Source organism: Barbatula barbatula (assembly GCF_947034865.1).
Source record: "Barbatula barbatula genome assembly, chromosome: 1".
NCBI classification, from domain to species: Eukaryota; Metazoa; Chordata; class Actinopteri; order Cypriniformes; family Nemacheilidae; genus Barbatula; species Barbatula barbatula.
This window is the reverse complement of record NC_136766.1, coordinates 8,404,940-8,425,080: the sequence shown is the minus strand read 5'-3', so window position 1 is coordinate 8,425,080 and position 20,141 is coordinate 8,404,940. Positions and strand designations below refer to the sequence as shown.

At 39.1% G+C, this 20,141-nt stretch overlaps 2 protein-coding genes across 4 annotated transcripts; one reads left to right on the top strand and one right to left on the bottom strand.

Moving 5' to 3' along the window:
- The first annotated feature begins 1,005 nt into the window (after positions 1-1,005).
- Positions 1,006-5,465, top strand: cct7 (chaperonin containing TCP1, subunit 7 (eta)). Its single transcript, XM_079452726.1, has 11 exons — positions 1,006-1,105; positions 1,732-1,885; positions 2,000-2,106; positions 2,765-2,943; positions 3,036-3,207; positions 3,310-3,474; positions 3,627-3,815; positions 3,994-4,091; positions 4,179-4,311; positions 4,411-4,617; positions 4,806-5,465. Exons 1-11 carry the CDS (start codon positions 1,100-1,102, stop codon positions 5,028-5,030), a joined length of 1,635 nt encoding a protein of 544 aa, XP_079308852.1. The 5' UTR covers positions 1,006-1,099; the 3' UTR covers positions 5,031-5,465.
- On the bottom strand, positions 5,445-17,367 carry hspa12b (heat shock protein 12B). Of its 3 annotated transcripts, none has more exons than XM_079452625.1 (13): positions 16,988-17,367; positions 15,609-15,672; positions 14,621-14,712; positions 13,935-14,059; positions 13,189-13,375; positions 12,862-12,966; positions 12,221-12,337; positions 10,401-10,578; positions 9,038-9,124; positions 8,166-8,270; positions 7,588-7,846; positions 7,393-7,496; positions 5,445-7,313 (listed from the first exon to the last, which is right to left on the bottom strand). In XM_079452625.1, exons 2-13 carry the CDS (start codon positions 15,652-15,654, stop codon positions 6,667-6,669), a joined length of 2,052 nt encoding a protein of 683 aa, XP_079308751.1. In that variant the 5' UTR covers positions 15,655-15,672; positions 16,988-17,367; the 3' UTR covers positions 5,445-6,666. The 3 variants fall into 3 exon arrangements, with proteins under 3 accessions (XP_079308751.1, XP_079308750.1, XP_079308752.1); XM_079452624.1 differs by having other exon boundaries at positions 5,461-7,313; positions 15,609-15,675; XM_079452626.1 differs by lacking the exon at positions 16,988-17,367 and adding an exon at positions 16,859-16,905 and having other exon boundaries at positions 5,461-7,313; positions 15,609-15,675.
- Positions 17,368-20,141: the final 2,774 nt, after the last annotated feature.

Sequence of the window (20,141 nt, the reverse complement as noted above, 5' to 3'; positions counted from 1 at the left end):
AACTAACTGTAGTTTGTTTATTGATGATGCAGGACAACCACTAAGTAGCGCATTACAGTAGTCAAGTCTTGAGGTCATAAATGCATGAATAAGCTTCTCCGCGTCAGCAACACACAGAATATTTCGTAATTTGGCAACATTTCTTAGGTGGAAAAAGGCTGTTTTTGTGACATTTGAGATGTGATTTCGAAATGACAGGTTGCTGTCTAATATAACGTCTAGATCTTTTACTGTATTTGTTGGAGTAACAGTACATCCTTCAACTTGCAGTTTATTTTTTGTTTTAAACATGTTTATTGTGCAAACTTCCAAGCATGTTACAGACAATAAAAAGGTCAACTGTAAATAAGAAGTCTGGCATTTTTTCCATTTTTTTTTTCCAACTTGCAGTTTATAATCAGAAATATTCGATTTGCGTGTCTTTGGTCCGATAAGTAATATTTCTGTTTTATTAGAATTTAAAAGAAGGAAATTACAGGTCATCCAATGTTTTATATCTTCAATGCACTGTCAATTTGGATAGCTGGGAGGAATCATCTGGTCTTGATGAGATATATAGTAATGAATAAGAGAAAAGAGGTGGTGTTTAAAGTGTACTGCAAGTCATTTTCATTTATCTAAATAACATATGTGCACCCAAATAAACGGTTAATTGTGAAAATGAATGAATCAAGGTACATATAAAAAAAACTGCCATCTGAAAAATACTGCCAAAAAGGTGTCATCAAAAATGTCATAATTTTAACTCGATTAGAATTGCACTTAATGCATCAAAATGTATATTTTACACCGCATCCCCCATACTTATAGGAATCACTGCATCCCACATACTTATAGCGTTAGTTTAGTTAGAAACTCTGTTATAGTGTTGGTTTATATTTTATACATCCATTAATTAGTATGTTTTACATAAATTCTATAACATTTGATTTAAGTTTCAAACTAACATTTGACTAAAAAACAATAGCCTTCAAAACTATACTAAGAGCGCCCTCTGCTGGCCATCATTAGTTATGCAGCAGACGCGCCTTGTGTTCTAGAGAGTTCCAGATGCATTGTGGGTACGTCACCCGGCACGGTCCTCCTCAAGCCTGCAAACATGATGGTGAGTGTTTTCTCGTGTCTGTTTTATCACAAATCCATTGCCATCTGACTTTATAACAGTCTTACAAATGCTGTGAAATAAACATTCAAAATGCATAAAACACAGTCGACACGCCTGTGAGATTATTTCCCTTGTAAATAAAATGCGGCTCCTAAAAATGTAGAATAATGCTAGTTAGCACGGAGGCTAATAATTCATTTTACTGACTCACTTGGTGCGTTTGAGATCTGCAGTAACATATCAAAATGATCTTTTTCGTCATGTGTGCATGTTTGGCTCTCTTGCTTCGTTCAATCGGGGTAGTCGGTAAATGATGCTAAGGCCGGAGTTAGCATCTTTAAGGACCGGTTAACACCCTTTATTGTTGTTCGTCTCTAGGATAAACAATATTCACTTTTCAGTGTGGTTAAAGTGTTTTTACTTCCCAACACTGATAGTGATGTTTGTCAACAGCAAACTTAAATAGAACAGGCGTTAATGCGATTAACATTAGTGAGGTCTTTGTTCAAATGAATGCCGTGTTGTCTGCATAAACACAGCACCAGAAAGCTACTGTCAGTATTGATTTCTCTCTATTGAAATAATGAATTATTATGAAGCACTAATTTCCGAACATCTCCGCTCAGCCCACACCAGTCATCCTCCTGAAGGAGGGCACAGACACCTCACAAGGGGTCCCGCAGCTTGTCAGTAACATCAATGCCTGCCAGGTTGTGGCAGAGGCTGTGCGGACCACCCTCGGCCCCCGTGGCATGGACAAACTTGTGGTGGATAACAGAGGTAAGCTTGCATTGCACACAGTAAAGCGGAAGTTGTTCTTTGCTTGGTGTCAAAATAGTCAAGCTAATGAAGTTTTTCTTGCTGAGATTCAAATTTGGTGATGTGATCCTCCAGGCAAAGCCACTATTTCCAATGACGGAGCCACTATTTTGAAGCTTTTGGATGTTGTACACCCTGCGGCCAAGACTTTGGTGGACATTGCCCGGTCTCAAGATGCAGAGGTAACATCTTTTAACATCTTTAAAGGGATCGTTGACCCGTCACTATTATATACCCATATGTCTTCTGTGAATACTTGACACACAAATGAGAGAAAAAAACCCTCTCTTTCTCTCAACAGGTGGCGTTCTAGCTTTTGTTGAAACTTGTATCTTGGTATTAGCACCTATTGTATTATTGCTACCTGAACTCTGTTGAAGTAGCTTTACATAAAAGCCTCCGCTAAATGTAAATAATGAACTCATCCCGCGCCATCTTCAGCCAAACATGGTTATAGTACAGGGGTATTCAATTAAAGTTCCAAGATGTCCCGTCTTCATATTTTCTTTTAAAGAAATTCATCTTTGATGCTTGTTATCTAATAATTCATTAGATTAAGAGACTTTAGCCTGGGATTTCACGGGGTCACAAATGTTTATATGCTGGTCAAAAATGTTAGTGCTACATGTGGATAAAAACATTATGGTTCATAAAATCTCTCAAATGGAGACCTATAGCAAACAGTAAACACACAAGATACAAATACTTATATTATTTATTTAGCTATTTGGTGATTTCTATCCTTGGGGGAACTAGTCTGTTTATATTATACTTTACATTAAGTTGTCTAAAACAAATCGAGAGAGCAATTCTTGAACTTCATTGTGTGTGTGTTTTTAGGTTGGCGATGGAACCACCTCTGTGACTTTGCTTGCCGCTGAGTTTTTGAAGCAGTTGAAACCATACGTGGAGGAGGGGCTTCACCCCCAGACCATCATCAGAGCGTTCCGCATCGCTACCCTGCTCGCTGTCGAAAAGATCAAAGAAATTGCTGTTGCAATCAAAAAGGATGACGCTTAGTAAGTCCACACCTTGTATACTATTACATAAGCTCGTATTAATATCTTTTAAAATCACAGATGTAATCATACGTCCACCGTTGTCACCCCAGTGAGCAGAGAAGGTTGTTGGAGAAGTGTGCTGCTACAGCTCTGAACTCAAAGCTGATTGCCGGCCAGAAGGAATTCTTCTCCAAGATGGTGGTGGATGCAGTTATGATGCTGGATGAACTGCTGCCTCTGAAGATGATTGGAGTGAAGAAAGTGCAGGGTGGAGCTCTTGAGGTGAGAAGCGGGTTTAGGCATTTGTAGCTTGGATTTGTTCACACTGCACACAAATCAGATTTGCTTTCCAACACTGAATTCTTTCCATTTTTGACTTCTCAGGACTCTCAACTTGTGGCTGGAGTGGCATTCAAAAAGACCTTCTCTTATGCCGGATTTGAGATGCAGCCCAAGAGCTATGTGAACCCAAAGATTGCCCTGCTCAACGTTGAGCTGGAGTTAAAGGCTGAGAAGGACAACGCAGAAGTCCGTGTCAACAACGTGGAGGTCCGTACCACTGTTTCTAATCTTCAATAATGCAAGTTAGAGATCAGGATGGCTTGTTGCAATTGAAACTGCACTAAATGCTTGAGATTCCTTTAGCTGTAAACCTTAACGTGTTGCATAAATCAGGGTCTTGTTTGTGTGGCTGTTTTTAGGACTATCAGGCCATTGTAGATGCTGAATGGAACATCTTGTATGATAAGCTGGAGAAGATCCACAAATCTGGGGCTAAAGTTGTGCTGTCCAAGCTGCCCATTGGAGACGTGGCCACACAATATTTTGCAGACAGAGATCTTTTCTGCGCAGGCCGTGTTGTGGAGGAAGACCTCAAGAGAACTATGATGGTATGTTTCTTTTTTAGACCAACCGTTTGTCTTGTCTTTGCCATGTCTTTCTAAATGTGATAGCAATTAAGTCATGTTACATTATTGGATGATGTATTTCCCCTCACACACGTTCGATAGTTATATGATGTTGACTTCGTGGAGTATATGTGCTAAGCATCTGTAATGTGTCGTCTAGGCATGCGGAGGCTCTATTCAGACCAGTGTTAATGCCATGACTGATGATGTACTGGGACAGTGCGAGCTGTTTGAAGAAGTGCAGGTTGGAGGAGAGAGGTATTGTTTTCTTTTACCTTTCTAGGCAATAGAGCAATCAAACCCAGAAATCTTCCTTTAAACTCTGAATGTGTTTGTGTCTTCTAGATACAACTTCTTCAAAGGCTGTCCGAAGGCAAAGACTTGCACCATCCTCCTCAGAGGCGGAGCCGAGCAGTTCATGGAGGAGACGGAGCGCTCGCTGCATGACGGCATCATGATTGTACGCAGAGCTATTAAGGTGGATGAACTTTTCACTATTTGCGTAACGCTTTTTTGTGTTTAGGTTAAGTGTTAAACTAATGTCACATTGTTGCCTTTTTTTCTCCCAATTCCACAGAATGACTCAATTGTGGCTGGAGGTGGCGCTATAGAGATGGAGCTGTCAAAATATCTGAGGGATTATTCCAGAACAATTCCAGGGAAGCAGCAGCTGCTGATCGGCGCCTACGCCAAAGCTCTTGAAATTATTCCCAGACAGCTGTGTGACAACGCCGGCTTTGATGCTACCAATATCTTAAACAAGCTGAGGGCCAAGCATGCACAGGTACATGTACACACAACCTGGCCGGTTTTTGGGAAGTCAAAAAAACGTATAAATATATAAATTATACCTGTCCTGGAAGGGGGTGTGTTTTCAAGACTTGCATTTTCATATTTGTTTAATAGATCAAATCAAGATAAAATTATACACTGTATTACGAATGCATAAATTTCTTCATATTCATCTCTCAGGGTGGTATGTGGTATGGAGTGGATGTGAACAATGAAGACATCGCAGATAACTTCCATGCATGTGTATGGGAGCCCTCTATTGTTCGTATCAATGCCCTGACCGCTGCGTCTGAGGCGGCATGTCTCATTCTCTCAGTGGATGAGACCATCAAGAACCCTCGCTCTTCTGGCGATGCACCTGCTGGAAGAGGCAGAGGGCGTGGTAGACCCCCACATGCCCACTAAGCCACACCCATCTCCAACAGTGTCTTGGGCAGAGCCTCTGAACTTTAAGATCTAAATAACTGCTGGCTCGTAAAAGCCTTGATTTGTTTCATTGACCTGTTGTTATTCAAACATTTCTGTGTGATTTAAAATGGCTAAAGCAGAATAAAAGGGATCATCCGTTGGAAAGTTGGAGATCAATGTTGTTTTGTGATAGTCCGAGAACACACACAAACCTTACATGCATAAAGTATGATGGGTTTGTAGATCTGTATAAGCACTGATACGCAGGCAGTCTGCTCTGATATGTTCCTGTGTTGATTATTTGGTGGAACTATTTATTGGACCATTAAAACCAATACTTTTGCTTCTCAATCTTGTGTTCACTTTTTTCTAACTTTGCAAGTTAATATTTATGACTGCATACCTTGCTTAGGGTAAAAAAATGGTTAAAGGAAAATAACTTTATTTTTCAGCTACATGGATTGGTATACAAACAGTGCCGTTATACAATATTTTGAGAAAGCTTTGAGGTTATCTGATTACGAAGTAATTTACCCTTTCCCTAATGCTAAAAAAATAATGGAATGACTTGCAATTTTTACATCACATTCTTTGGTTTTCCGGCCTCCTGGATCGGTGAAAAGTCGACTTGCATTACTTCAAAATGAAAAGTTGGGTCAAATGTAAAGAATATGTGAAAATGGATATAAAAGATTGACAACAGACAGACAATTTAGACCCAAAATAAGTTAAGTTTTAGGAGGTAGAGTTAACTGGTGAATGTAAATGTGGGAAAAAATCAACGAACAAACTAAAACGGATAAAACTGACGTGTATCCGGTAAAACCACAATTAAAAACAACTTGACAATTTTACAGAACATTTCACCATGTAAATATTTGTCATGTACCTATGTAGAAAATAGGAAAGTTAATCAAATGTTTTTTCTGTTCACCAACATCTTTAAGTTCTATTCCAAGGGATCACTTCTTAATTTACCACAAGGTGGCATAAAAACCTTCCCATCCTTTATAGATAAATCAGTAATATAATATGTTTACAAAAATAAAAGTTAGGTGGCTTTATTAAAGAAATTTGTTTAAATACCTTAACATGTATAAAGTTGGAAACTAGTAAATTTTCACTCAGTGTCTACAAACAAACGAAACGCGATCTCTAACTCTTAAGAAAAAGGTTATATACGCCTTTGATCTGTGAAACCTTTTAGGTGGAGACTTCTTGATGTAACATTAGGACCTTATAGTTATGAAGCAGGTTTTGTGGGTTGAGTTTGTTAGAACTGCTCCGCTTAAAAAGAGCTTTATGACTCGCTTATTTGAGCCTTTTTAGAAGTTTGGATGTATCTGTTCAATTACACACACACATGTTTGTTTGTAGCAATTGAAAGCACAGACATGGACATTGTATATAAATAAAATGCATTGTCAATATCCCTTCAGGCATTTTACCTATAACATGCACTACTAGTAATTTTTACTCTTATCCAAAGCAATTTAATACAAAGACAGTTCTCACGGAGAAAGTTGGCACCTTCCTTAAAAATAATAGGAAATTCCAGTAACCTTCCAGTTAATGAGTCGAATGTGATATTTAATGTCCTTTTACACAGTTCTCCACAAACAGCTCAACAGGTTCAATTGGATAGAAAGTCAATTGATGCCCTCACCAGTCGCCCAGTGGCCACATCAACAGCTGTCACTTTGATTTCCGTATCTCCAAACTGCATGGTGGCACGAATCTCTCTGCGTTCACTATCACCAGCGCAAGCTGCTGTTGCCCCCTCGAGCAGATCTAGAGTTATGGCACCACACTTCCTCACCCCAGGGTCAGTAATGTAGATTACATCATCAGTGTCGCTGCAGTAGATGTTGATGATAATCTTCCTCTGTCCAACTCTTGCTGGAGTGTAGCTCCGCCTCACCACCTCACCCAAAGCCACAGATTGGTCGACGCTCACGAAGCGGTCTAGGATGTCAGTGCACCATTCTCGGCCATCTTTGATGAGTAGCTTATCACGAGGGTGTCGGCCTACCACGAAACGGTTTAAAACCCCAACGCCGTAAGTTAACGGACAACGGCGTACGCGGACTACTGTGGGGTCTAGACCAAACAAGACGGCACCTTTCAGGATGGTTAGACCCACATCGTGTGGAATAATGATGCGACATGTTCGCCCCAGTGCATTCTGGGCCGCTCGCTGAAGCATGGGCGACTCTGCGAATCCGCCAACCAAGAAGAGAAAGCGCACGCCTTTAACCTCTTCCTTCTGCATCAGGTCCTCTGTCAAGATGAGAAATCGATAAAATGTCAGAATATTAATCTACAATCCTTGGCTTTATATTAATGTTAACAATCTTACCAATATGTTTGATGATATTGTTGATGGTCGGCTGAAAGAGTTCATTCATAGCCTCTGCTGACAGTCTCAGCATACCTTGAGATGACCACTTTATAAAATTCATACTGACAGAAAGATACAATGTTAGACACGTTCTTTTTCAAAAAGATGTCTTTCAGCTTTGCCATAATGAAGTAATCGGCGAGTGAGCCATACTTGCTTTTGCGCAGGGCGGTCTCCACACTCTGCCCCCGCTGTCGTTTATAAAAGTCAATAAAGGAGAAGGGTAGCAAGATGTTTAAGGAGTTGGCCCGGCCAGGAGCTGCAGTGCGCTTGCGTGCTTCAAATGCAATGGTGAGGTCCACCCAAGCTGCTGGACGTTTCGCTTTAAAACTCTCAATGAAGTCGGTCCCAAAGATCTTGCACAACATGGCCTCAAAAGCAAGATCCACACCAACTGCTCCATAAGGACCCCCTGACAGACATGGCATTGAGATAAAATTGCACCTTATTCTTACGGCCACCTCACATTCTGCGCCTCATATCTACATTCATTCATTGGGGTGTATGTGATGTGCCCGGAAAGGTTCCGAGTAAATTACTTATAACCTAAGTCCCAAGACTAAATCCCCCACAAACCTATTCCTAAAATCGGATTGGTTGATTAAAATACCAAAATAAAAAAATGTAGTATTATGCTTTCCTTTGCAATGTCACTTATTGCTAAAAAACATTTTGAAGACGGGCAGTTATACAGGTAAGGGTGATGAAATAGAATTTGATTCTCAACTCACCCGAGGCTTTGTATAGCTCCTTCAAAGTGCCCTGCGGCTGCTCGATCTGATGCACGGTGAGATCCACTGTTCCGCCGCCACAGTCTACCACAATGTACCGATCGCCTTTAACAACAAACACGCGTGGTTATTTAATCTTCACCTTCGCAGATGCTTGTGCTTGTCATCACAAAATAATTCTTACTAGAAACAACATGACTTGTTTTAATAACGCCCCTGTTCTTCTCTCTCTGACCTGTTGCGTTCAGGAAGATTGTCTTTTACCAAACATCCCATAGACGTTTACGATACAATTTGAGATAAGAATGGTTTAGCTTGGCTCTTGCCAAACGACTTAACTACCTAGGAGAGGAAAGTATTTCTTGTTTGTTTACAGTGCAGCAATACCTGCACAATATCACAGGAAATGCTCTCTTGTACGTTTATTGCATGTGTGCACCATTAAGAACAGCAAGAGATCTACCAAATGAGATCAGTGTTGTGAGTATTGAATGAGTTAGGTCCCTATAAACTCTCTCTTGCTCTTAATCCTTTATTCTGCCTCACGTCTCACTCTCTCTCCAGGAAACATCTGGATCTAAAGATCTGATTATTTTGACCCTGCACCTTGTCATTGTGCCAGTCCAGCAGAGAGCATTACACACACACACACACACTGTAACCACGTGCCTTTGCAGCCAATATAAACATTGGCTTGATTTCTTCATAATGAAGATCCTTGTACACATGTGCATGGTAATTATTGTCAAATAAACAATCTTACATACATGCATATGCACACAAAGAAAAACCGAGAGAGAGGCGGCGGGAAAGGTTTCACTTCACTGAGAAAATTGTATGTGCATGTTACTGTATGTGTTCCCGACTCTTACCTGTCTGCATCTCAGACCACAATTCTCCAGTACCACTCTCCACCAGAAACGTTCTGCTATGCCTCGCCCTCCGGAGCTGTTCGCGAGCTGAAACACATAAAATGACTCCCTTAAATCTCTGAATCACTCACACATGGGAAGCATTCATCAAAATCCCTTCACGTGAGAGTCAAGGAGAGCGAGAGAAACATACAGAGATTGTAAGTACCTGGATCAATCACAGAGCAGCCTGGTTTCATAAACTTAAGGGCTTTGTTTGTAAAACTTGATCTGGATGTAAGCATGCTTTACGTTAAGCCTTGCGTTTATGCCTCATAAAATAAGCTTGTTTCACTGCTGTAGTTTTATAGAGAGTGTTTTTAGTGAATAATTACCTGCTGGCTAATCTCAGAATGATCTTTGCTTTCTTGAGGGGTTCCTAAAGCTATCATATTTCTTGAGGAACTTTTTTATGGTCTTTAACATTTCCTCTCAGGTACAGTCAGTGAGAACACGTAAGGATTTAAGCTTGCTGTTGTGGATCTAAACAGTTTCTACCAAACACTGAAAGAGCAGAAACATTACAGTGCTTTAGGGACAGTCTGGAACCCATTAAAGTGTGAAACAGAGAGAGAGAGAGAGAGAGAGAGAGAGAGGGTATAGTAAAAAGACTCAGTCCCATGTGATGATGAGCAATGATGAATAACTGTTTCTTCTATAGGAGCACAATGAGAGACTCGAATTGGCCATTAAAGAATTTAGTTAAATTTTCAAATATTTTTTAGATACATCTGACTACCATATAGAACGGTGTGTGAAAATAAAAAGAAAAAAAGAATCATCTAGGGAAACTAATGTAAACAATCCTGAGTATGAGATCATGGTACACCAGCACCTTGTTCCAATTATAATACGAACCGTGTGTAGAAGTGTGTACGTATATTTTGTTTAGGTACAAAAACAGGAATGAATAATGAGTGTCTACATTCCCCCCCATTATATTTGTATAAAATGTGAAACGTGAGAGCCCTATTCTTCCCTTTGACAAGTAATAAAAGCCAAAACAGTGCCCATCCTTCAAAGAGGTTGTTTTCTTAGCTCTGTGACCTGAAGGGACACCCTAACCAAGAAAACATCCCAAACCAAGAAAATGTCGTGACTTAACCTAAACCACATGCTTTTATACCCACTCCTGCATCTTATGGAGCAATCTGACCCACATCTAACAACATAAAGCCACACATACCCACACAAAACAAAAACAGAGTTCCCTTTTCAAGGAACGAAGAGCAAACCTTTATTCCTTAGTATTTTAAAATGGTTCTCATTTATTGTTTTTGAAAATGTGATGCCAAAAACATGAACCGAAATAAGTTTTTTTAACCTTGTCTGAAACTAGAATCAAAGGGGCGGGACCCATCCAGATCGAGACCATTAGTCATTGGCCGTAGACTGAGGTCAATGACCTGGTGTAGACGAAGTTTCCTGCAGTAGATGGAGGCAGCCTCTGGTTCGAGGGCTATGAGAAGCTCTTCGGGAGTCTCTGGAGTGGCCAGACCTGCCTGCAATGACAAAAATGTCATAAACCATGACTATTTAAATTCCTTATTATTAAACATACAAAAACACATTCAATTGTGTCTGGAAAGGTGTGTTATAAGTTATTAGACTTGTGATTTTCATATGATTGATATAAAACAGGCAGACCTCATGCAAAAATGAAATTCATGCTTGTGTCATTCCAAAGCTGCAGAACACAAAAGAAGATATTTTAAAGAACGTCGGTGACCAAACAATACTGTATTAGGCCCCGTTGACTTTCATTGTATGGACACAAAAACTATTTCTCAAAATATCTTCTTTTGTGTTCCAACAAAGAAAAAGAAATGACAAAAAAAAAATTTCCGGTAACTACCCTTTAAATTAAAGCGCATTGACATCCAGACCTAGAAACACCACTCACATTCTTTTCTGGAAATATACCAATTCACTGTATACAATGTACCGTTGCTAGGTTACCAACAAAAGATATCATGACATCTTGGAAAGTAATATATAACTGCTCCACTTGGTCTGGTAAAGTTATGGAGGGAGGTGGGGTGGCGGGGTCGCTCTCGCTCTTTCTCCCTCTCTCTCTCCCTCTCTCTCTCTCTCTCTCTCTCTCTCTCTCCCTCTCCCTCTCTCTCTCTCTCTCTCCCTCTCTCTCTCCCTCTCTCTCTCTCTCTCTCTCTCTCTCTCTCTCTCTCTCTCTCCCTCTCTCTCTCTCGTGGTTGGCTGGGACAGGCGTGGTTTTCCTGTGTTTGTGTGCTGCTCTCCTGCATTGTTTAACCTCTGTGACATTGAAAGGAGGAAATTATCCTCAACCTGCCTCACTTCAAGTGAGAGAGAGCAGAGCTACTAGGACAAATACAGTTGTGACCTGGTCATACATCTGGACGGTTGATAGGTCAGTTGATTGGTTTGGAATAAAATACAGGGACATTTCAGTTCAAACTGACTAAACATGTAGACACGCATGCACACACACACACACACACACACACACACACACTCGCAGATATAATGGATATCAGGTTCAGATCTTTCTTGACACACAATCCCTTTTACACACATGCACAAAAATCTTTCAACGTTCCTTTTTCATTGTGCAATGAATGACGTTTACAATCCTTTTCATATGTGCAGATTTCCTGAATTGCACTGGAAGGCTTCAGGACATTATAACCATTGCAAGAACACATGTGTGTGCATTTTTTGCACACTTTTTGGGTTAAGGTTAGATGTTTCTATGAGGTCCCTACTTATATAATGGCAAAAGTGTGTCAATGTTTTGTATTCATGCTTCAGTGGAGTGTTTAGATCTATTAAAGAGATAGGTGAGCCAAACTAAATTCTGTCATTCTTTTTTCACCCTCATGTTCGTTAAAACCTGTAAATGACCCTTTCTTCTGTGTAACACAAAAGAAGGTATAAAAAAGTGTCTCACTGGTTGTGTCCATACAATGGAAGCAGTTGGGGCCAATGTTGTTTGGTTACTAACATACTTCAAAATATCATCTTTTCTCATAGTCATACATATTTGGAGGGATGACATAAAGGTAAGTAAATAGTGAAAGAATTTTCATTTTGGGGTGAACTATCCTTTATCCTTTACAGTATGAGTGTATTCTGTATCCACAAAAAATTGCTCAGTTATGCTGTTACCAGATATGCCGCTTCTCGCATGAACTGCTTGGCCGGTTGCCTCCACACCGCAGGAACTGTGATGACCCATCGTACTTCATTACCTTCCAGTACTAAAGATGACTGGTCCTTCACCTCCTGAAACACACACACTTTATTATTTTTCCTCCTCTTATCTAAACTGCATTCCGCAGATAACATTTTTGTATGGGTATTAGCTATTGATATCCTTTATATCCTGCACATTATGTGCACTAAAATGTATCTTAAGAATCTGCACCGAATTAATGACCCACAGGATCCATAACCGGAGCTGTGGGAGAAATCTCCATGCTGGTGTTTTCTCACAAGCCTTTAGGGGCTGGAGGAAGCGAGAGGAAGGGTTTGGATCCGGCCAAGACTGACTAATGATTGGCCCAGAACCAGTCTAAGGAGTGGATGTGTTATTGTATGTATAAAAGGAGAGACGGTGTATTTTTCTGTATATCATACTGAGATTAATGTTCAAAAGGATGTTTAATCTTGTTAGAATAGTCAGCATGTCCTTTATAAAAAATGGAAAGAACGCCCATGCGGACAACAATGCTAAGTAAGATCAAGTTTCTTTGACTGTATCAGTGTATCTGTCCATTATTTTGAGTGTATATGTAATATGTCTAAACCTTTAAAGCATGTTCTCTGAAGAATCTCAAAGCATGAGCGAACACCTCAATGGCTTGAACTCTTCTTCCACTAACAGATTCCAGCTCTGTCTCCATAGTGAGATCCTGCAGCAAACCAAGAAAAATGACAGCAAAACTGCTCACATAAATAAAATCCTCCCCATATGCTTTATATCAAGTAAACAGTAGATCTGGCTTTTCTGACAGTGTTGTGATATCTTACTGCCCCTAAGATAAACTGATCCAAAATCTAAGTAATAATAACCTCCTATTAATAATCTAGTCGTATCAAAATCCTAGAAATGTCAATATAAGTCTTGTGTTTACACTGGTGCTGTGGATCTTCATTTTGAATTTGTCAAAGTAGAGCCAGTGCTTGGCTTCTTCGGGGTCGAGGTCGTGGTAGCTGTCTCGAGCTGCAAAGCCAAAACTGTGGAACCGGAGGTCAGGGGTCAGTAGCAGACATGTTGGACTTTTCTGATTGGCTACTCCAGGGTCCCCTCCCTCCCATCGTCTGTTGGAAGAAATAAGTAGATGTCCCAAAGTCAAAGTTATCTTTTGTCAGACAAATGTCCATTAAAGGGATAGTTAACCCAAAAATACAAATTCGGTCATCATATACTCACACTTGAGTTATTCCAAATCTGTATATATTTACTTGTTCTGTTGTACACAAAGAAAGATATTTGGATGAATGTTTGTTACCAAACAGTTCTTGGACCCCATTGACTCCCATAGTAGGACAAATTACAATGGCAGTCAAAAGTGACCCAGAAAAGATTGTTGTCCTACAACCTTATATATATCCTCTTAAGTGTTCAACAATAGTTTTTTCCTACTATTTAAGTCAATGGGGTCCAAGAACTGTTTGGTCTTGAGCATCCTACAAACATCTTTCTCTGTGTTCATCAGAACAAATAAATGTATACAACTCGAAGGTAAGCAAATGATGACAGCATTTTTAGTTTTGGGTGAACTATCCCTTTAAAGAGATACATCTTAGCATCTTGAGGACATAATTTCTCATTATAATTTTAAGTTAGAATCTATTGTTAGGCTGATATCACAAATACCTCATCATGTTAATGGTCTCAGGATCCTCTGTGAAACTGAAGGCATAGCCACTGGAGGTGGTCCCAAAATCTATAGCTACCACCACAGAGAACGGACGGGCCACGCGTGGTCTCACTTCAGTGCTCTGGAGAGAAAAAGTAAAATAATGCAAAAAAATCAGATGAGTGGATTTTAAAAAGAAGAAAAAATAACCTGGTACGGAGAGTAACTGACTTTCTCTTTTCTCATATCTCTCGATCATTTCCCTGACCTTAGTGTTAAGTTCAGAGATGCAGACCTTTCAGCCTAAAACTACCTTTTTGTAAGCTTTAGTAAAACAAAGTTTAAGATTAATAATGTCATCAATAAAACTTAAATAAAGCTTTTTTTTTTAAAAAGCCACGAGTGTCTCACCTTTTCATATCTCATGAGTTTTTATCCCTGCAGGAGAAAGTCTGCTCTCAAGCTAAATATTTGTGGCGTGCCACAGAACGGAGAGTATTTTGACTAAAAGATTAGTTAATGATAGTTCTGTGTTAAACCCTCACACTATGTTCTAAGTAAAGACGCTTAATTGCACACATTTAATACCACATCCCTTCCTCAATCACTGTCTAAGCTTCTGGTTTTGTGCAGGTCTTAGTAGAGTCTGGGTATTTATCGTATTTAAGATACATCAATGTATGGACCGCAATCATGACCTTACCGGAGATGGGGAGGGAGTTAAAGGTGCGATACTGCACTCATTCCTCGAAGAAGGGGAACCAGATGGAGATGTGAAGGTCGATCTATCTTCTCCTGAAAGAGAATGAGATGAACAGCCTACATTGGTGAGCAACCCACAAAAGGTCTGGACGCCCTGTGCCAAATTCCATTATTGGTTGCCCAGGCAGTTGGATGGTTTGGTTGGAAAAACACTGCACTGTAGAGCACACTTTGTGAATGTGAAATAACCCAAAACCTTTGATGGCCTTGGTTTTTTTTTTCAGGGATATTTAAAGCATGGAAAATTCCTCAACATGATTCCAGCACAACATATAAAGATTTTTTCTGGAGGTCTTTAGTTAACATTTGAGATTAAATAAGCAGTCAGTTTAACACTTTTAGCAACTATAACACACATTGAAAACACTTATACTGTGGACATCTCACATCTGCACTGGAAAAGAATTTCAGAAGCAAAATTCAAACAACATCACTATTCATATGGAAAATGTATGCATGACCTTTTTCAAGATAAAAAGGAATACCATAGTGAATACATCATCAACATGTAGTGACCACTTCTCACAAGGTCATTTAAACATGCCTTCAAACCTCTCCAGCATGGGTGGAATTCACTCAAGGGTACGCCAGGAATGTTATCCAAGCGTACAGATATTCTCAAGAGTGCAGAGCATAGATAAGAGAGGGTCACACCCCTGTCCAGTATTGTTGATGGAAAAGACAGGAATTACAATGAAATTCCTGCTCGCCACTGTTAGGATGACAACATGTTTCTTTTCATCTACATTAACTGTTTCCACTGAAAAATTGCTTTTGTATGTAAATGCTGGATGTTGATTGTAATACATGTTTGTCTCATTATAAAAATGAATAGAATAGAATAGAATAGAATAGAATAGAATAGAATAGAATAGAATAGAATAGAATAGAACTCAAATACAATAGATTCAGATGCTATGAAATGTTACCTGCGACTTGTAGATTACTGGCATTAAGCTGCAGGAGAGTGGCCATTGTGATAGCATTCACAGCCTGCTAAAAAAAACATTTTAGAAGTAATTTAAAACAGCCTATGATCTATAAAAGAAGAGCAAAAACTAAATAAATGATCAATGGCATTAAGACGACCTAGCTGAAACAATAAAAACATGACATCATTGACAAGATGTGTACAATCGGGTGTGCGTTAAACACATGTTTTACTAGAGCTAAAATTTCTCCAAGCTGTACTTGGGCTCTGTTGTGCCGAATAAAATTATGTGAAAAGAGACTGAAGAGTAAACAGAAACAATATACAAGTCTGATTTCAAACAAATACTACATACCAGGAATAGAGGAAATTACTACTTTATGCTGCTGAAACTCAGCCTCACGTGTCCCCCCCAGATTTTCTCTTTTCCCCTACTTTTTCTCTTCTGCCTCAAACATTTTGGAGTCTGTCCCATTTTCATCTTTGTTCACTGTTAGTTTCAAACATTCTTTGTGTTTGTAAATGTGTGAGCGGGAATAGGCAGCACATCACAGGACTTCAGTGTATATAAACAAGGAACACTTGATGTGCATGTTTCTCAGTAAAAAAGTTTTGTGAAGGGGGAGAGAGAGGGGGTGACTTGGGGCCTCCCACAATGCTTGTTTAGTAAATGGATCGGACTGAAATATATTCTCCAGATGCTTATACTGTATTTGTGCTAGTGCGATGGAGAACAAAATACCACATTTGGCTCTTAGCGACTTGCAAAATTTTCGGAAACAAAGAACATTTAGCGTACGCTATCGAAATGCTTTTCCACACTGTTTGAATACTCATACACATATAAAGATCCATCTCTTTCAGTAAGACAAACAAATTGGGTTGTTTCATTTCAGTTGATTTAGATCAATTTTATCCAGTTTTAGTGCACACTGTATTCCAGTTTAACTGTAGTGCACAATTTTTTATCTATGCAGAAATGTTTCGAAATACTTAACTATACAAAATATAACTTTTTTTAATTAAAGGATGTAAAAAATATGAAACCATTGGGATCATCCACAGTCATTACTGTTAAAGCAGTTGTTTGAGATTATAAAAACACTTGGGTGTGTGTGTATTTTAAAGTGGGCTGATCCGCAGTAATTCCTGGATCCAACATGAAATATATCTGAAAAGCAAGTCTTCTAGACATTCTAGATATTTTAGAGAATGACTAAAGACTCATTATAAGTTCAGCAATCGTACTTTGTGTGCCACACAGGTTACCAACACCTTGCGATGCTCCGTCAATATCATCCCTGTCAATCAATATAGCACAAAAGACAAATCACTACACCTGATCCTTTTAATATGCACTGTGACTTGTTAACTCACCCGTTTAAACAGGAAACAATGTTTTAATGTTCAGGGTTGTTTATTCGCTGATCAAAGTCCACAGTCCCAAAAGGAAAATCAGATCCAACCGGTGCAGTAAACACAGATTGTAATGATGCCGTTGCCTAGAAGTCTCCGCCAAGAAAAGTCCTGAAGGATCGATCCAAAGTGTCTCTGATCAAAGGGATATTCCCTTCAATTTCTATGTGTCCTTTACCAAGCAGTCAATCCCTCGTCTCCTTTGGAAAGTTAGACAGGAACGGTTGAGAGAGGCAGTCGTGCACATGCACAGGGGCTGGAAGTGCAGGTTTATGTAATGAACCGATGAAGGGAGCCCTCTGACTTAATGAAACAGATTCAATGACCATGTATTGGTGTGTGTTGGTTGCGGAGGGAGAGAGGGAGAGGGAGAGAGAGAGAGAGAGAGAGAGAGAGAGAGAGAGAGAGAGAGAGAGAGAGAGAGAGAGAGAGAGAGAGAGAGAGAGTTTAGAATGGCAGTGTGTTCTGATTAAGTCAACTGACCCCCCCGGCCCCCGTCTCCTGTTCAACCTCTTTTCCTTCATCCCACCCCCTGCATCCAACTCTTTCTTCCTTCTCACTTCTCTTCTAGCTCAATATTTTTTCTTTTCTTCCTGCATTCTCTTTTAATTAAATCTTTGTTTCTAACAAAACTTCCATTAACTCCCACAAATAGTTATACTTGCATACAAATGCACAAAAAAAGTGTAGAGGAATAACAGTTTGTTGCTGTTATTCAATGTTGCTATGCTGTTGTAAAAGGCATAGTTCACCTTCAAAATGAAATTGCTGCCATTATTTAAACGCCTCTTGTCATTCCAAACCTCTATGACTTTTTTCATCATCAGGAATATATTTTGAAAAATGTTGGTAACAGAAAACTGTTGGTTTCCTTTGCCTTGCATTGGTTTTGTGTCTGTACATTAGAAGTCAATGGGGACCTGCGTTTTTGGTTATCAACATTTTCAAAATACCTTATTTTGTGTTTTGCAGAAGAAAGAAAATCCCACAGGTTTAAAATGACAACAGGATGACAGGATTTTCGTTTTGAAGGTGAACTTTTCCTGTAAGGTAAGAGCTTTAAACTTTCAATTATATCGCTATATCCCAGTATGGGACTTGAGTTTCTCCTTTAATGGTCTTTTTGAATGGCCCATTTTATTATCTGAAATAATTGAACTGATCGCTTAGCACTTCAACATATCCCTCATGTCTGTGGCACAGATTACATGACAAATTTCTTGAGTTTTAATGCTTGTGGTTAGAGGTCTGAGGATTGTGCAAATGCAGATACTCTCGATTGCTCTCTATCCATTACTCTCGCTGAGCCTTAAGGGCTAGTCTCAAAGTCATAAAAAGGCCCAACAGTTTTGTTCACTTCACTTTCTTTTGTCCTTTCTGCCACTTTAAACTGAATAGACTTTCCATATATTCCATATTTCACCTTATGTTCATGGACTCATTCAGAATATCCACAGTGTCATGCACTTTTTTTACGGGTTAAAGGGATTTGTTTCCGATGCACTTGGTGTTAAAGAAAGATGACAAAGACACATTTTCTGTTTTCAAAATATGACACAGAAGTTGCAACCTGACTGTCCAAATATGGAAAAAAACTAAATACAATAATAAAGCTACTTAGTTATTAAATAAAAATATTTTCCTTAGAAGGTGCCAACCAAATATATCAGGCTTAAGGGGCAAGTTCGCAAAAAACTAAAATATCTTCATAATTTACTCATTGTCATGTCATTTTCTTCTGCAGAGTACGTTGGAAGCCCAACACCATTGGAACCCATTGACTTCAGCTGTATGAAAACATACAAGTCATATAAAGTCAAATTCAGATTTTGAACGACATGAGGATAAAAAAATACTTAGGAACAGTTTGAATAAGCATGCTTCTGCAGCTCTCAACCCACCAATTTTGTTGTATTCTGGACAGTCTATAAGTACAAACCCAATGCTTTTTTTTGTCAGACAGGAAGAAACCGAGTTGACAGGAAGTGAACAACCCTACAACTAAGTTAGTCGTGCTGCACACTGAACCAGGAAGTGCTTTGGCGCTGATCACAAACACACCCTTAAACTTCCCCTTGTTGACACCACCCTTCCGCTTTCAAAAGAGCTTCCCATTACCATGTTACGTGTCGGCCTTAAGCGATACAAATTTTACTTACTCCACCAGCAGATCTCTCTTATTAAGGTAACCAATAGAGTTCTCTCTGCTTTGCTATTTAAAGCCATTCATAATTTATATTTTTTTCACCAGCTCTGTGATAACATGCATGCACGTGTCATGCGTGCATATGTGTGTGTGCGTGCGCACTATGAGCATATGAGGGTACACCCACCCATGTCTTCCTGTGACTGTTGTCTGTATTTGAGGAAAAGCTGGGCCCAACTTAATGACATTCAAATTCCTGTATTCAGTGGGACACTTACAGTATATTAAGTCTATTAAGACACTAGAAATCTGGACCTCTGGCCTATTTGAGACTGTGGTTCAGACCGAAACAGAATCTCTAGATGAAAAGTGTAGTAGTGTGAAAGGTTTGGCTGACGTTTAATTCTTGAAATGTTCATTTGTAGCCATTAACAGCTCTTTTATACCACCTGCTGGACACCAAAATAAATATATTATTTGGCCCTATCATTTTTCCCTTTTATTCAGGTAACACACACCTTCGTAAATGTAATAAGTAAACAAAAAGGGGAAAAACTATACACAAGAAAAAGAGTTTATTAAAATAGTATTACAATTTATAATACATTTATATGCAGTTATAAACATAGCAAAAACATACTTTGTGAAGTTCACAAATATTTAAAGATAGATGGCTTTCCTATTCAAATAATCTCTGGTAATGCTAATGTACAGCCTTAAAAGTTTAAATAACCTGATTAAATACACTATTTATGTTATTTAATCGATTTTCGGTAAAGCCAGACAATACATTTCCCACAAAAGAAAGACCTCGGACAGTCAAATACATTATTTCGTACATTAAATATATATTTTCATTTCATGTTTTTAAACAAATAATAATTTATTAAAACATACATTTTAGTGCCTTTATCCACTTGTAAAAGAAAAGTCCCGGAAGTTTCGGTGGCTCTGTGAGGCACAAGCTCA

Excerpts from the sequence above, each read along its gene's own strand:
- cct7 (XM_079452726.1), top strand. Across the intron at positions 1,886-1,999 it reads ACTTGTGGTGGATAACAGAG|GCAAAGCCACTATTTCCAAT; the intron begins GTAAGCTTGCAT and ends GTGATCCTCCAG. Across the intron at positions 4,618-4,805 it reads TGAGGGCCAAGCATGCACAG|GGTGGTATGTGGTATGGAGT; the intron begins GTACATGTACAC and ends TTCATCTCTCAG.
- hspa12b (XM_079452625.1), bottom strand. The coding sequence starts at position 15,654 with ATGGCCACTCTCCTGCAGCTTAATGCCAGTAATCTACAAGTCGCAG. Across the intron at positions 12,338-12,861 it reads TCAGAGAACATGCTTTAAAG|GAGGTGAAGGACCAGTCATC; the intron begins GTTTAGACATAT and ends TGTGTGTTTCAG. Across the intron at positions 7,847-8,165 it reads GGAGCTATACAAAGCCTCGG|GGGGTCCTTATGGAGCAGTT; the intron begins GTGAGTTGAGAA and ends CATGTCTGTCAG.